The sequence below is a fragment of the Myotis brandtii genome, unplaced genomic scaffold (genome assembly GCF_000412655.1).
Source record: "Myotis brandtii unplaced genomic scaffold, ASM41265v1 scaffold32, whole genome shotgun sequence".
Classification (NCBI taxonomy): domain Eukaryota; kingdom Metazoa; phylum Chordata; class Mammalia; order Chiroptera; family Vespertilionidae; genus Myotis; species Myotis brandtii.
In genome coordinates this window covers 1540589-1553780 of record NW_005362269.1, presented here as the reverse complement: position 1 = coordinate 1553780, position 13192 = coordinate 1540589, and the positions used below count along the sequence as shown (strand labels likewise).

At 57.1% G+C, this 13192-nt stretch overlaps 1 protein-coding gene across 7 annotated transcripts in view; it reads right to left on the bottom strand.

Moving 5' to 3' along the window:
* Positions 1-863: 863 nt before the first annotated feature.
* TCOF1 (Treacher Collins-Franceschetti syndrome 1) overlaps positions 864-13192 on the bottom strand; it is a 31267-nt gene continuing 18938 nt past the window's right edge. For 2 of the 7 annotated variants that reach the window (XM_014543089.1, XM_014543093.1), the window contains exons 17-26: positions 10798-10963; positions 9413-9534; positions 7903-8016; positions 7352-7595; positions 6803-6885; positions 6073-6253; positions 3973-4464; positions 2811-2908; positions 2015-2058; positions 864-1301 (exon numbers count right to left, since the gene is read on the bottom strand). In XM_014543089.1, coding sequence (XP_014398575.1) covers positions 2032-2058; positions 2811-2908; positions 3973-4464; positions 6073-6253; positions 6803-6885; positions 7352-7595; positions 7903-8016; positions 9413-9534; positions 10798-10963 — 1527 coding nt within the window. In that variant the 3' untranslated portion in view covers positions 864-1301; positions 2015-2031. Of the gene's footprint in view, positions 1302-2014; positions 2059-2810; positions 2909-3972; positions 4465-6072; positions 6254-6802; positions 6886-7351; positions 7596-7902; positions 8017-9412; positions 9535-10797; positions 10964-13192 lie in introns of those variants that run through there. The other 5 variants (XM_014543090.1, XM_014543091.1, XM_005870482.2 and 2 more) reach the window with 5 other exon arrangements.

Below are 13192 nucleotides of genomic sequence, written 5' to 3'. Positions count from 1 at the left end.
TGTCAGCATTTTGGAAAACCCTAACTTAACTCTGGTGCCGTGTCACATATAGAAATTTTTTGATATTTGCAACCATAGTAAAACAAAGACTTATATTTTTGATATTTATTTTATATATTTAAATGCCATTTAACAAAGAAAAATCAACCAAAAAAATGAGTTCGCGTGTCACCTCTGACACGCATGTCATAGGTTTGCCATCACTGGTATAGATGGATGCTAACCTCAGTCTCCAAGACCTCCCCAGCGCAGTGCTGACTATTTCTGCCCAGCCCCTTGCTGTCTTTAGCAGGAGGCTAAAACCACTGAAGGAAAATCTCCCAACCCCACATGTTCACTGCCCTGGGCCCTGGGAAGTGGGCCTTTGCACTGCTGGCCATCAAGTCCTGGAGACCCTGACATGTCTTTCGAGTTTATCTACTCCTTGCCTTCCTTATTTCAGAACCTTTGTTACCTGGATACAAGGGCAACTCAGTCCTAACTGGTTTTCTGTTCCTACTGTGCCCGCCACCGCCATTCTCCACCAGGTACCTCAAAAGGGCCTGCCCACAACTCCAGTCCTAACTGAACTTCAAAAGGTGGCTTAGAAAGCCCCACTTCCATTTCTTGCCTTCTGGGTATTTGTCTGGCCTACCCCAGCACCTGGCAACCAACCATGGCCATGCTTGGGCTCCCTCTTAGCTATGCCATCTCCTCCAGGAAGCACCCCCCCCCCACCAGTTTAGTACCAGGTACTTAACTGAGGCAAACTGTCCCACTCAGCACAGCATCCCAGAACCTCGACATGTAGTCAAGAACAAATCCTGAGCAATGGTTTGTTCACCTCCAAGTGTCAGCCAGACTCCCAAGAATAAGTCAATTGCAAAATGTTTGCCCCAGGTGCACTGCAACTTGCACCTTTCCTTCAAGTCTTTTATTTTCTGAGTTCTTACAAAAACACGAATCAGGAAAAAACTGACAAAAGGAGGACAAACCCTCAGTATTAGCCAGGGACCAGGGCCGTGGGAGGAGCAGGAGGCTGGGCCTCACTGGGTCTGCAGGGTAAAAGGGTGGAAGGTCCTGAGGCCTCTGGGCATGTTGGGTCTGAGGAGGAAGGGGCATGTCACTTAAAAATATATTTATATGTATATATATACTGTACACATCTATACGAAGTGTCCTGTGTCAGGACGGAAGTCAGGCGCGGGGTCAGCGAGTGGAGGTCTCGGAACTGGGCACACTCCCTCCTCCTCCTCCTCGGACCAACCTCTGCAGGGCTTGTGGGCTGGGCCAGCACCGACTCTGTGGCTGGCCATCTTCTTCTGGGGAGGAAGGGGAAATTAAACATTCACTCCAACCCATGGGGAAGGAAACACACCTAGATGGAAGATTTCCTGACTTTTTCTGCATCAGGGAGAATCAAATCAATTCAAAACCTGGCATCCAGATGCAGGGGACAGGCATTAACTAACTATAGTGGATACCAGCACTGGTCACGCCCTGGGAAGTGGGCTGAGTGCTTGAGTGCCTAACTCCCCTTATGCCTGCCATCAGCCCAGGCGGCCACTTACAGCAGGTGTGGGGCTGCTGGGCCTGCTCAGCACAGAGCACGTTACCCCTTCCCCACCACCCGGGAAGCACAGGCCCATCGAATGGCTCCTCTCGGGGAAACCACCTTCTTTCCCATGAGTAAATGCCCTCAAATTAATGATTACAAGGAAAAGGAAGTGGACTGCAGGGAGGGAGAGAGGAGCTCAAGCCTTACCCTCATCCACAAAGAGGCGCCATCCCAGTGCCCATCTCCTAGGGCATGTGCAGTGTCTGCACCCAGGGAGTACCAGGTGCCGGCCACTGACCGTGAGTGACAGAATCTCTTTCTCCACCCTTCCCTGTGGGGCCCACCTCCCAGGTCCTGCCTGGCTCCTGGGGACCATGGCAATGCTGGAGCTCCCCTCACTCCAGCCCCCATCCCCCATCCCCCCGCCCTCTCCAGGGATCAGATGCTCAGCAAGGGTCCCCGGGCCAGGAAGTGTACCTGCTGTCTTGTGCTCCTCAGACAGGCTGCTGCTCTGTCTTCTTCTGTGAGAAGAGAAGGTGAGAGACTCCTGTACCTGACGGCCTCCTCACCCATGCTGCCCCCACCAGGAGGGCATGAGGGCTGCCTCCTGCAGATCTGAGGCCTCCCCACCTACCCCCAGAACCGATGCCGGGTGCACAGGGATTCCTGAGAACAGGGGCGGTGCCCCACACACCCCACCTACCCCCAGAACCGATGCCGGGTGCACAGGGGCGGTGCCCCACACTCTCTCAAGGAAGGAGCCCAGAACTGTGCGGCACAGACGTTCAGCTTCCCTGAACACAGCCAAGGCCTGGGGCCCAGTGAGAGCATCTGTACAGGTGCTGAGTCCCCACACCCCAGCCTTCAGGTGAGCAGCCTTGATCACCCATGAAGCAGACGTGCGTTTCTGTGGAGGGGTCCCTGCCAGCTGGGGCACCACCTCCCAGGGAACGCTTCCTCTCCTACCTGGGACCTGTAACAGCCTCCCTGTGCCCTGGGGCTTCCTCCCTTCACCCGCCACAGGACATCCTTCTACCTCAGACAGGGCAGAGGGTCACTTCCATGACTTCCACACAGACCTGTCCCTCCTCGGGGGGCTCTACTCTAGAGTCACAACTCACCCCTGCATACTCCCCGCCCATGGAGATGGGCGGGACGCTGGTCTAGCTCCCACCCTGTCACCTGCCATGCACAGGATGGGGCTCATCACATTGCCCCTGGGGACGAGGTTAGGTCCCTTTTCTGGCCTGAAACCCCCAGGAACTCACTCTACCTTTTTCTTCTTTTTCTTCTGTATTTGTGAGTCAGGGTCTTTGGTTGAGGCCTTTTTGGCTTTCTTCTTATTTTCCTTTTTTTCCTTGTCTTTTTTTTCTAAGGGAAGAAAGTAAACTTCCTAAATAACAGATGTTAAATTTAAGTGTTGGGACCAATATCGGGAGACACGCAGGGCAGGTCTCCAGGGATCCTAGGAGCCCCTCCTCCCGCAGTTGGGTCTCCAGCTCTCCCCACACCCTGGGGAACCATGAAAACAGGCCCTCAGGCCTATGACCACCTGCCCTGGCCTCATAATTTCTGCCCCACCTATGGAACACCTGGAGTATTACTACTTTTCTTTAACTCACTTTACACATTTATTTAAGACTAAAGGCTTGAAGCATGAAATTCGTGCAAGAGTAGGCCTTCCTTCCCCCCACTGCCGGCACCAGCTTCCCTCGTCCGGAAGGACATCTGGTCTAATTAGCATATTGCACTTTTATTATTATAGACTAGAGGCCCAGTGCACGAAATTCGTGCATGGGGGGGGGGCGGGGGGTGTGTCCCTCAGCCCAGCCTGCACCCTCTCCAATCTGGGACATCCCCCTCCCAATCCAGGATTGCTGGCTCTTAACTGCTCACCTGCCTGCCTGCCTGATCGCCCCTAACTGCTCCCCCTGCTGGCCTGATCTCCCCTAACTGCCTTTGCCTCGGCCCCCGCCACCATGGCTGTGTCCAGAAGGATGTCCAGTCTATCTGGTCTAATTAGCATATTACCCTTTTATTAGTATAGATACTCTCTATGGAAAATGGGAATGCAGTATCACCTATTACAGGGGGTTAAATGAGGTCCCGCCACATGCAGTCTGGCACAGAGCTCACAGGGGCAGCTGTACCTCTGCAGGGAGCTGTGGTCTAGGAGCGTGGACCTGAGAAGCCTGAAGCTGAAGGTGCACTGAGCACTGTGGGGAGCAGGCCCCGCCCTGGAGCGCTGGGTCTCCCTGCCAGTGGGCCCAGGTGCTCTGGGGTCACTCTGGCTTTGTCAATAGCTGCCCCCCATGACCCTGGACAATCTTCATCCTCCCCGTTCTGTGCTGAGGGCCCGTCCCGCCCGTGTGGTGACCGACAGCCCTCAGCACAGGGCTGGGCAAGCGCGATCCAGGCTGTGGACAGGCACTTACTCTTGTCAGATTTTTTTTTCTCCTTGTTCTTTGAGTTGGCTTGGCCTCCACCCTCAACCATCACCATCTCTGGCTCCCGTTCTGGCTTGTCCTTCTTCTTGCTGCCACCACTTGCTGTGTCTTTCTTAGATTTCCCCTGGGTAGTACTGGGGGCCTTTTCTGAGGAATCAGCACCCTCCCCGCCTCCCCCGGCCGCCAGCTTCTTCTTCTTCTTGCTCTTGGGGGCCCTGGCCGCTGCCTGCTCTCCCGACAGCTTCCGCTTGTGGCTCTTCTTGCTGCCCTCCTTGGCGGCGCCAGCGGCCTTCTTCCTCTCCTGCTCCAGCAGCTCCGCCAGGACCTTCACCACCGAGGCCTGGACCTGGGCCTCGCTCAGGGGCCAGGGCTCACTCAGGAGCCGCCGGGCGATGTCGCTGTGCAGGGCCAGCGTCGAGGCTTCGGGGCTCCCGGCCCCCTTCCCGGGCTTCTGAGGTGTGGTGCTGGCCTCTCTTCTGCCTGTGGGGAGAGGACGTGTGACATGGAGCTGCGGGACCGGGAAACAGTCCTCTCACGGTACAAGAGCCAGGGGGGTCCGAGGTCATTCTGGCCACATCTTCCTCCCACCTTCGACCTTCGAGCTCTTTTCTGTCTCCTCACACTGAAACCTCAAGTTCAGGCTGGGAACTGACCAGGACTCCAGAATGTTAGTGAAAGGCCTGGAATCTATCAACACAATGAAGGTCAGACAGGAGTCCAGAGCCCGGAGGCCGGAGACTGGGCTCTGGGTTTGCCTCCCACTGACCGGCTGTGTGGCCCTGCTCCTCCCACAGTCTGTTTCTGTGTTTGTAAAATGAGGGGTTGGGTGAACAGTGAGGTCCCCGTATTCTGAACTGTAGATCCACAAAAATTCGACGGCTGTGCACCCGTTCAGCTCACACCCCTCTATTCACAGGGGCCCACCCCTTGCCTGCCCAGGACCCTGTGGTGTGCACACGTGGTGTTGATCAGCAGGTTGACCGGCTGCCAGTGACTTCTGGAGCAGCCTTTGTTTAGAATTTCCCACGCCTCTGCTCTCCTTTGATAACTGTGCTGACATGTGTGAAAATGAAAACCTCCACAGCCCCTCTAAAATGCCGGCCGTCCCGAGATCGCTGAGGAAGAAAGTGAGCAATGGCTGCTCTGCTCCCCGGCACCAGTCTGTGGGACACCAGCACTGCCCTCGCACTACCCCTCCCCCCCTACTTCCCAGGTGACTGGCAGGTCTGGACTCGGTTCCGGTTCCGGGCCTCAGAGGTGTTCAGTGGCTGGGCTGCTCCCTGTGGCGTGCAGTGGGGCCTGAAGCAGCTCTTGGTCCAGAGCATTGCACTAGCCAAGTGTCCCAGGACAGACAGAGGCCCAGTTCAGTCCTCTGGTGCTTAGCAAGGGCACGAGTCGGGTAGAGGGGAAACTGAGGAGGGCTCAGTGGGCCGTGGCAACCTCCTCCCCCACAGCCTACTTCCCGGCTCTGTTTACAAACACCCAGAACATCGAGGCTGGGGACCCTGTGAGCTGTCCCAGGTGAGCCCGTCTGAGATCCCTGTCCCTCGGCTCTGGCAGAGTCGGGGGTGGCACGTGACTACTTTCTATGTGTGCCACACCTTGACACCGACTGGATGCATCGACCTTCCCCGTGTGGTTGGTTAGGACAGAGGCCCAGCAGGGCCAGGGGCCTGTCTGAGGCTTTAGAGTCAGCCCACTGCCCGGGGTCTTCGCCATGTGCTAGAGATTTCCCAAATGTGGCTCTGCCTTTCCTTTGGGCTCCCAGACTCCCTAGACCCCACACCATGAGCCATTTGTTAGGAAGAAAAGTCAACAGGGTTGGCCAGAGAGAGCCCAGTCCTATACTCCTCCAGCCAAGGTGCACTTCCTCTAAGACAGGTGGCCTGCCAGGTGCACCAGCAGCCACAGGGGTCATGACCCGACGTCCAGGCTGCCCTGGACCAGAGGAGCCAGGCACCTGGGCATGGCCCTACACTTCGATGAGCACCAGGCCTGGAGAGACAGGACCATGCTGGTGAGACTGTTTCTGAGGGAGGGAAAGGAGGCCATTGCCTGCCCCTCCCTGTCCTGCTGCCCTGGACTCACCTGTTTTAGGGGATGTGGTGCTGGGTGCTTGTTGGGGCTCCACTTTCTTCTTGCTGTCCAGGGCATCTTTGGTGGCCAAAGCAGCGGAAACCAAGGGGTTGGGGTCTGGTTTGGGAGTGGCCTTTGCAGCCTGGGAATTGGCTGGAGTCAGCCCAAGGGGCACATGACCTGAGAGGAGAGACTGAAGAAGCCCAGTGTGAAAGGGGCTGGGACCCCATCCCAGCCCGGGGAGCATGGCCTGCTGGGAAGGAACCAGCCCAGGGACCCCATCTCAGCCCCGGGAGCAGGGCCTGCTGGGAAGGAACCAGCCCAGGGACCCCCAAGATTGGGTCAGCTCTACTGGGCTGGTGGTGGGGACGTCAGCCCTTTGTGCATACTTCCTGTGCTATTTTAATTAATACATATCTTAGGCAGGCACATTTACAAAGGAAAATTCTTATTACTAATGCAAATGGAAAATCACTAGCGCCTGCCATGTGCAGATGATAACCTTAAAATAATCCCATCTGTTAAAGATTGTTTTTATCTGGGAATCACCTAACATCAAGGTGAGCCCTTTCTATAGACTCCAAGTCAGCTCCTCAGCCTTCATGCTGATATGGGCTTTGGGGGAAACATCCTGGCTCCACAGCAGGGCCCTGCCCAGGGTCCTTGTGAAGAGGAGGGCCCAGCCCTCTGACCTGGGGCTCCTGGCCTAGGACCCCGATGTTGCCAGCCCCCCTGCTGTTACCTGGGAAGGCTCTACCACCTCATCCTCGCTGGACTCTGCTGGGGTTTCCTCCACCAAGGTCTCATTCCCAGAGGGCACTGGGCCTATGGAGAAGTATAGGTATCCTGTTGAGAGCCTCAGGTAAGCCCCCTGCCAGCTGGGCAGGGCAGAGCCTTTCAGGGAGGCACCTGACATGGCCGGGTCCCCGCCTCACTCTCCCATCTGTGGTCATGGCATTCCAGGCGAGACACCTGAATGCTAAGCGTTTCCATTCTAGTCGCTGACGCCTGCACGCTGCTCTGCTGGCCTTGGGATTATGGTGGGGTCAGTTATGGGAGCCTGATTCCAAAAAGTTGGGAGTGATCAAACAGCAGCATCAGGGGCCTTTGACAGAGTTTGGACCAACTTCCTCAAGGGGCTGTACAGAAAGGGAAACAGCCCAGTGTGGGACGACTAGGCCAAGGTGGCAGAACCAGTGGAGATACAGAGCCACGGCCTGAGCCTCGGGCTCCACCAAGCTACCTCTCCCCTCCTCTAGGCCCACCCAGCCTTTCCCTCCCCGATCCTCACCCAGCCTGTGGGCCAGTGGGGCCGCCTGGGGCCTCTTCGCATCCTCCTCGCTCCCTGAAGAGCTGCTGCTGCTGTCGCTATCATCTGAGGTCCCAGAGGCCTTGGCTTTGGGGCGTCCCAAGGGAGGGACTGTGGCCCGCTGGACTGCAGGAACCTTGGGCTTTCTGGGCTTGTTGTTCACTCCTGCTTTCACGGGGGTGCTCTGGGGACTCGCCACAGGGAGTGAGCCTAGGGCACCATCAATCTAATTTGATGAAAGGAGAAAGTGGGAGAAAAGTTAGGGGAAATGAGATCTGATCTTACTGAGCACCTCAGCTAAGAGCCAGGTACCATGCTGGTTGCTTCGCACAGGCCTCATTCCATCCTCCCACAGCTCTCAGCCAGGCGGCCCTGGCCTGGTAGGCAAGCGAGCATGTGCTCAGGTCACAGGGCCGGTGGGTGATGATGCTGGAACTTGAGTCTCTGCCTGGGCCTCCCTTCTACCCTCTGTGGTCTTTGATTACTGTCCGCTCCAGGGTAGGGCCTGGACCCCTGGGGGTTCCCCAGCTCACCCCACTTGAAGACAGGGTTCTGGCAGCAGGAGGCTGGGCCTCACTGGCTTTCTGGGCAAGGACCTTCAGGGCGGCCTGGGTCAGCGGGAGGTTAGCCAGGTTCCTCTTTGTCACCTGTGGACAGGCAAAGGCAGCTCTGAGACCCCTGGGTTCTCAGGCGTCACCTCTGCCATGCCCTGAGCAGACCCCATCTTGCTAGGGTTGGAGGAGACCTGTATCTGCAAGGAGCCATGGGACTGGAGTAGGGACTGAGGGGTGGTGCAAGGGGCCATGCCACTGCCTGGGCAGGAAATGGGGTATGAGCTAATCACATCATTCTCAGAGGGTCCAAGAACACTCGCAGCCCCCACCAGTCAATCTGAGCTCCACTGGGACAAGTCTCTAGTCTGGTGGCTGGAACTGCCTCCCCAACAGTCTCCCTCAGGCCACTCCTGCTTTCCACACCCACCAGCAATAGGGAGAGAGAACTAAGAGAACTGGGGGTGACTCCTCCGCGCCATGCAGCCCTCACCTCAAACGACTTCCTCAGCTCCGACCTCCATGCACTTCCCCAGAGGGTCCCTGCAGCTGGGTTTCCCTGCCTGGAGTGGACCCCAGCTCGCTGGCCTGGCTGCTCCTCCTGCTTCCACATCATCTCCTCGGGGAGGCCATCCCTGCCCATCCTTTCTAAAGCAGCTCACCCCATTATTCTCGTCACTATTGTTTCCTGCGAAGCACCCACCAGTTCGTGAGTACTCTATTTTTGGTTTCCTTTGTTAGTGGCTGCCACCCCACTCACTTGGGAACTCCCCAGGGGAGGCACCTCTTGTTCCTGCTGCATCCCCCCTGCCTGGAAGACAGATACTTAGCACCATCTGCTGGTCAAATGGCCAAATGGATGCAGTGACCACAGCCCAGACACCTGTCGAGCTGTGATGAGCCCTCTGAGCTGGGGGTCCCAACTCCTGCTCCGGCCTCCCCCACCTCTCTCCTGTCCTCTCAGAAAGGAAGAGTGAGGAAACGGAAAAACCAACGGGTATGGCCCACAGAGCAATGCCTGGGAGCCAGGAGACCTGGGCTCTGGCCCTGCCCCATCACCAGAACAGTGAGCATTAGCTCCACCTGCCAGCACTTAGATCCAGGCAAGGACCAAACAAAAACACACTGAAACGGTGGAGGCTAGGAAGTTAAAGTCACTAGCACGCCCACTGAAAGAGGCGACTTTTGTTCACAGCATCTCAAAACTGGGAGAGAAAAACAGAACGAGCTGACAGGACCTCTCAGGGCAGCAGTGCTCTGCCCGGTGCCACATTCCAAGATTACTTCTCCTGACCACCCCCAGGTGCCCGGGAGCTCGGATGGGTGTAGCCAGAGGCCAGGAACGCGCTGGCTGCGAGGAGCAGCTACTCCTGGCGGTGGGGGTGGGTGAGAGCACCTGCAGCCCTGCTAGTAGCATGTGTGGGTACGTGGGGGGAGGGCAGGGAGCCCCCCACACTGCTGGTCTGCAAGGCCTACCTTGTCTGCCACATACCTGAGTGGCAGGGGCCTCCTGCTTCTTGCCCTTTGTCACCCGACTGGACACCTCACTGCTGCTGGCCCCAAGGGCTGTCCTTGGGTGGGCCGTGGGCATGATTACTGCGTTGGTTCTAATGGCTGGAATGGAGGGGAATGAAGTGCACGTTAGGTCACAGAAGCCCCATGGCCTCCCCAGCTGTGGCTGTGGCAACACCTAGTTCATCAGCCCTTCCCGGGGACCAGGTGTGGTGCCCAGGGCTTATGCAGCAGGGGCCTGTGCCATGCCTTCCCCAAGACCTCTAGGCAGGAACTGTCCTGCTGTCCATGCTCCAAGGCTCTGGAGGTCACGTGGCTGCTGGGACAGTGACCCTGGCTCTCCCCAGCCCCTCCCCACACTCCAGTTCTTGTGATGTCCCCCCAGCCGGCTGGCTGCCAAACGAGACTCTCCGTGTATTTAACACAGTCTCATGAAAACCACCGTGGTCACCCGCAAAGGCTCCGGTACACGACGCTCGCTGTAGCACTATGTATAAACGCCTCAACGGCCCCAACCAAAGCCCCGGCTTCCTCCAACATGGCACTGGCTCAATAAACTATGGCATGCCACCCGAAGGACCGCTTTGTAGCCAGAGGGAATCACGCTGTAAATGTGTAATGCCACAATATTGTCAATTAAAGATTACCGAGCATACGTTCAGCATGGTCTCACTAAAACACACAGGTATAGCTTAGGTTTTTGCCAATTTAACAGCTGTAAAATGTTAACAGTAATTATTCCAGGCAGTGGGATTATGTATAGGTAAGTTTTTCCTTTGGTGCTAGTCTGTATTTCTTAATTAGCCTCCCCAAATTAGGCATTAATATCCTCATTAAAAAACATCATAAAAACATTTATTAACCATTTTCATGCTATCACTGGTAGAGCACAGGTTGCAAACATCAAAGAAATCCCAGATGTGGTCCTGTCTCCCACTGACAGATGGAATCTTCCCTGCAATGTCTGTTTAGGGATCACCTAACCCCCTTTACATGCCACCAGGAACGGGAGGCTCACTACCTCTCGTAGCCCTTTTCATGTCCAGGCAGTCAGCTGTGACAAAGCTCTTCCTCAGACTATGGAGAAACCTGGTCCCTGCTGCCCGTAGCCTCTGGCCTGGGTTCTAGCCTTGGAGCCGGTACAGTGAAGCCCTGGTAAATCTTTCTCCTGAGCAGTCCCTCATCAAGGTGAGCCAAGGCAGTGCACAGACCTTGCTTGCCCTGAGGCCCTCCTGACCAACAATGTGCTCTGTGGCCCTGCCAGCATCCGCTCCCCTCTGGGTGTGTGCGGGCAGCCGCTGGCAGCTGAGCCCGGCCCGGCCATTGCAGCAGGGGATTTGGCCCTTGGTGGCGGGCCATGCTCACCGGGAGTCAAGCACTGCGTAGCGGGGATCACATCCTCATCCTCGCTCTCGGACGAGGAGCTCCTGGCCTTCCTTGGGGCACTTGCAGCCTGGGTGGGCACAGGGGTAGCAGGCTGACCAGCTGGACTACGATTAGGGTCGACAAAAATCAGAGGGGTTTTAATCACCTTAAAAAACAAAAACAAGAACATCCCCCCAGTGATTAAAGGCTGGGCCAGGGGGAGGGAAAGATGGGGTGGGGAAGGGTTTGACAAGGCAAGGGGGTCCTGAGAGCTCAGGGCAGCCAGACAGGGGCTGTTCCCCTGGGCACTCGCAGGTCCCCGAGCCCGTGCACCTGCTAAGACCCAGCACAGCACCTCATAGCTCACAGGAGCCCCTCCAACCCTCACAACGAACCCCTGAGGTCAGTAAGATTAGCTCCGCAAGTCCTGAGAGGGGAAGAGAGTTGCCTGCTGAACGGACACAATATACATCCACCTGGGGAGTGGCTCAGTCTGCTGGTCCCACCCACATGTGGATGCAGCCGCTGAGATGGGACCAGGACGCAGCAACCCAGCTCCATCGCTCAGCAGTTTCAACAAATATACTGCACAGGGGAAGACCACCAGGTGACATGGAGAAGACCACACCAGGGAGTGCCCTCATCTGGACCCACAACATGAAAAGTATCGGTCATGAGACTCGTGGGAAACGGGGGCGCGACGGGCAGGTCCCTTTCCAGGTGCAACATTACATGGTGGTTGTGCCTTAAAGGATCAACTACGTGGAGGGTTTGGATGAAATGGGCTGGGAGGGTATGTGCGGGTTCTTCATGTTGGTCTATCTGTGGGTGCGCTTTCCATTTTCCAGTTAAGACATTCAAAGAAAAAACAGCAGCAGCTGCGCCTGCTCCCCTGTGGACTAGCCTGGGACGCAGCGCTGGCGACTGTGACCACCGCAGGCTGCACTGGCAGCCCCGAGCCGGGGAGTGGGGAGCCTGCTTCCCATTCCCCAGAGATCAGGTCTGGCCCGAGTTCTGCTTTCTCTCTGGCCAGGGGGGAGACCAGGAGGGACCTTCCGAGGTCACAGTTGGGGACCCAGGTCTCCTCCAGGAACCACCCTGCCCACCTCCCCGAGCCTGACTCCACGCCTCAGCCCCAGGGTGCTGTGGGAGAGGAAAAGTGAAAAGAAAGCAGAAAGGCACCGCCCGAGGGTGGGAGCTCTGCTGGGCTCAGGCCCTTCCTACCCCTGCCAACAGCCTCCCCCGCGGCTGCTCTGCTCTGATCTGCCACTTCCAGAGCCTGCCTGCCCACGTGATGGAAGGGAGAGGACGGGAAGTGGGAGAAGGCTTACAGTTGAGGGAGGGAATCTATATATATGTGAGAAGACAGAGGAACAGATTGTTGAGGACGCAGAGAGGCAACGAACCCACCGAGGCAAACAATAGCGTCTGGGATGTTAAAAGTAGCTCAGCAGCAAAAGCCGCCTCCTCCTTGTTCCACTTGCCCACGCCACCTGCGCGCCCCCCCCACCCCCACCCGCCGCCCCAGCTTCAGGTGGTGACCCCTACCTCTGCCATGACCTCACTGTGTGGCCAAGCCCTGAAGCTTTGTGCCTCAGTTTCCCACCTGTTGAAAGGGCTGTTAGGAACGTCAGCCTGCGTCCACTCACCAGAGGGGCTCTGATGCGCTTTGGAAACTGCACAGCACAGTGCACACGGGGTGATGAGGGCGGTTGGAAAAGGCTCATGGGAAGACGAAGCAGCCTGAACATCTGGCTGTGCCTCCACATAGACGCCGGGAGGTAAGGACCCGGCGGGAACACAGAGACTCCCATCCCACTGCAGGGTCTACCGTCTGCAGAACCAAACCTGCGGGCAGTGCTCACCACCTCGTGTCGGAGCCGGGCCCATCACAACTATGCCCTCATCCTAGGCTGGGCAGAGCGGGGTGGGGGGAGCCGAGTAGCACATGAAGGCACCCATGGTGGCAGGGCTCGAGTGCAGCTCTTCTCCGGAGCCTCTCAGAACGGTCTGGGTTGGTTAACCGACCCCGGGCAGCCCCATCCCAGGGACCGAGACATCCCACTTGCTGGGAACGTGGCCCGGAGCCTCCATGTTCACGAGCCCCAGGGACTCCCTCCCAGGGGTCAAGAAGACTGAGGCTCATAGAGAGAAGGGGGCAAGAACTGGGACTGGCAGTTCTTCAGGGGCCAGGCATGAGCTCCTTCCCAGACCAACCAGCTAAGCCTGTGCTTTAACACCCTAATTTGGTTTCTTTCGGGTCTTCTTTTTCTCTCTGCTCAATCTGGAACTTTGAGGGCAGGGCCTATGTCTTTTTATTTGGGCAGCTAGGCCAAGCCCCGACATAGACTGTGGCTGGGTTACTGCCAGCACAACGGGCTAAGCCACAGACCAC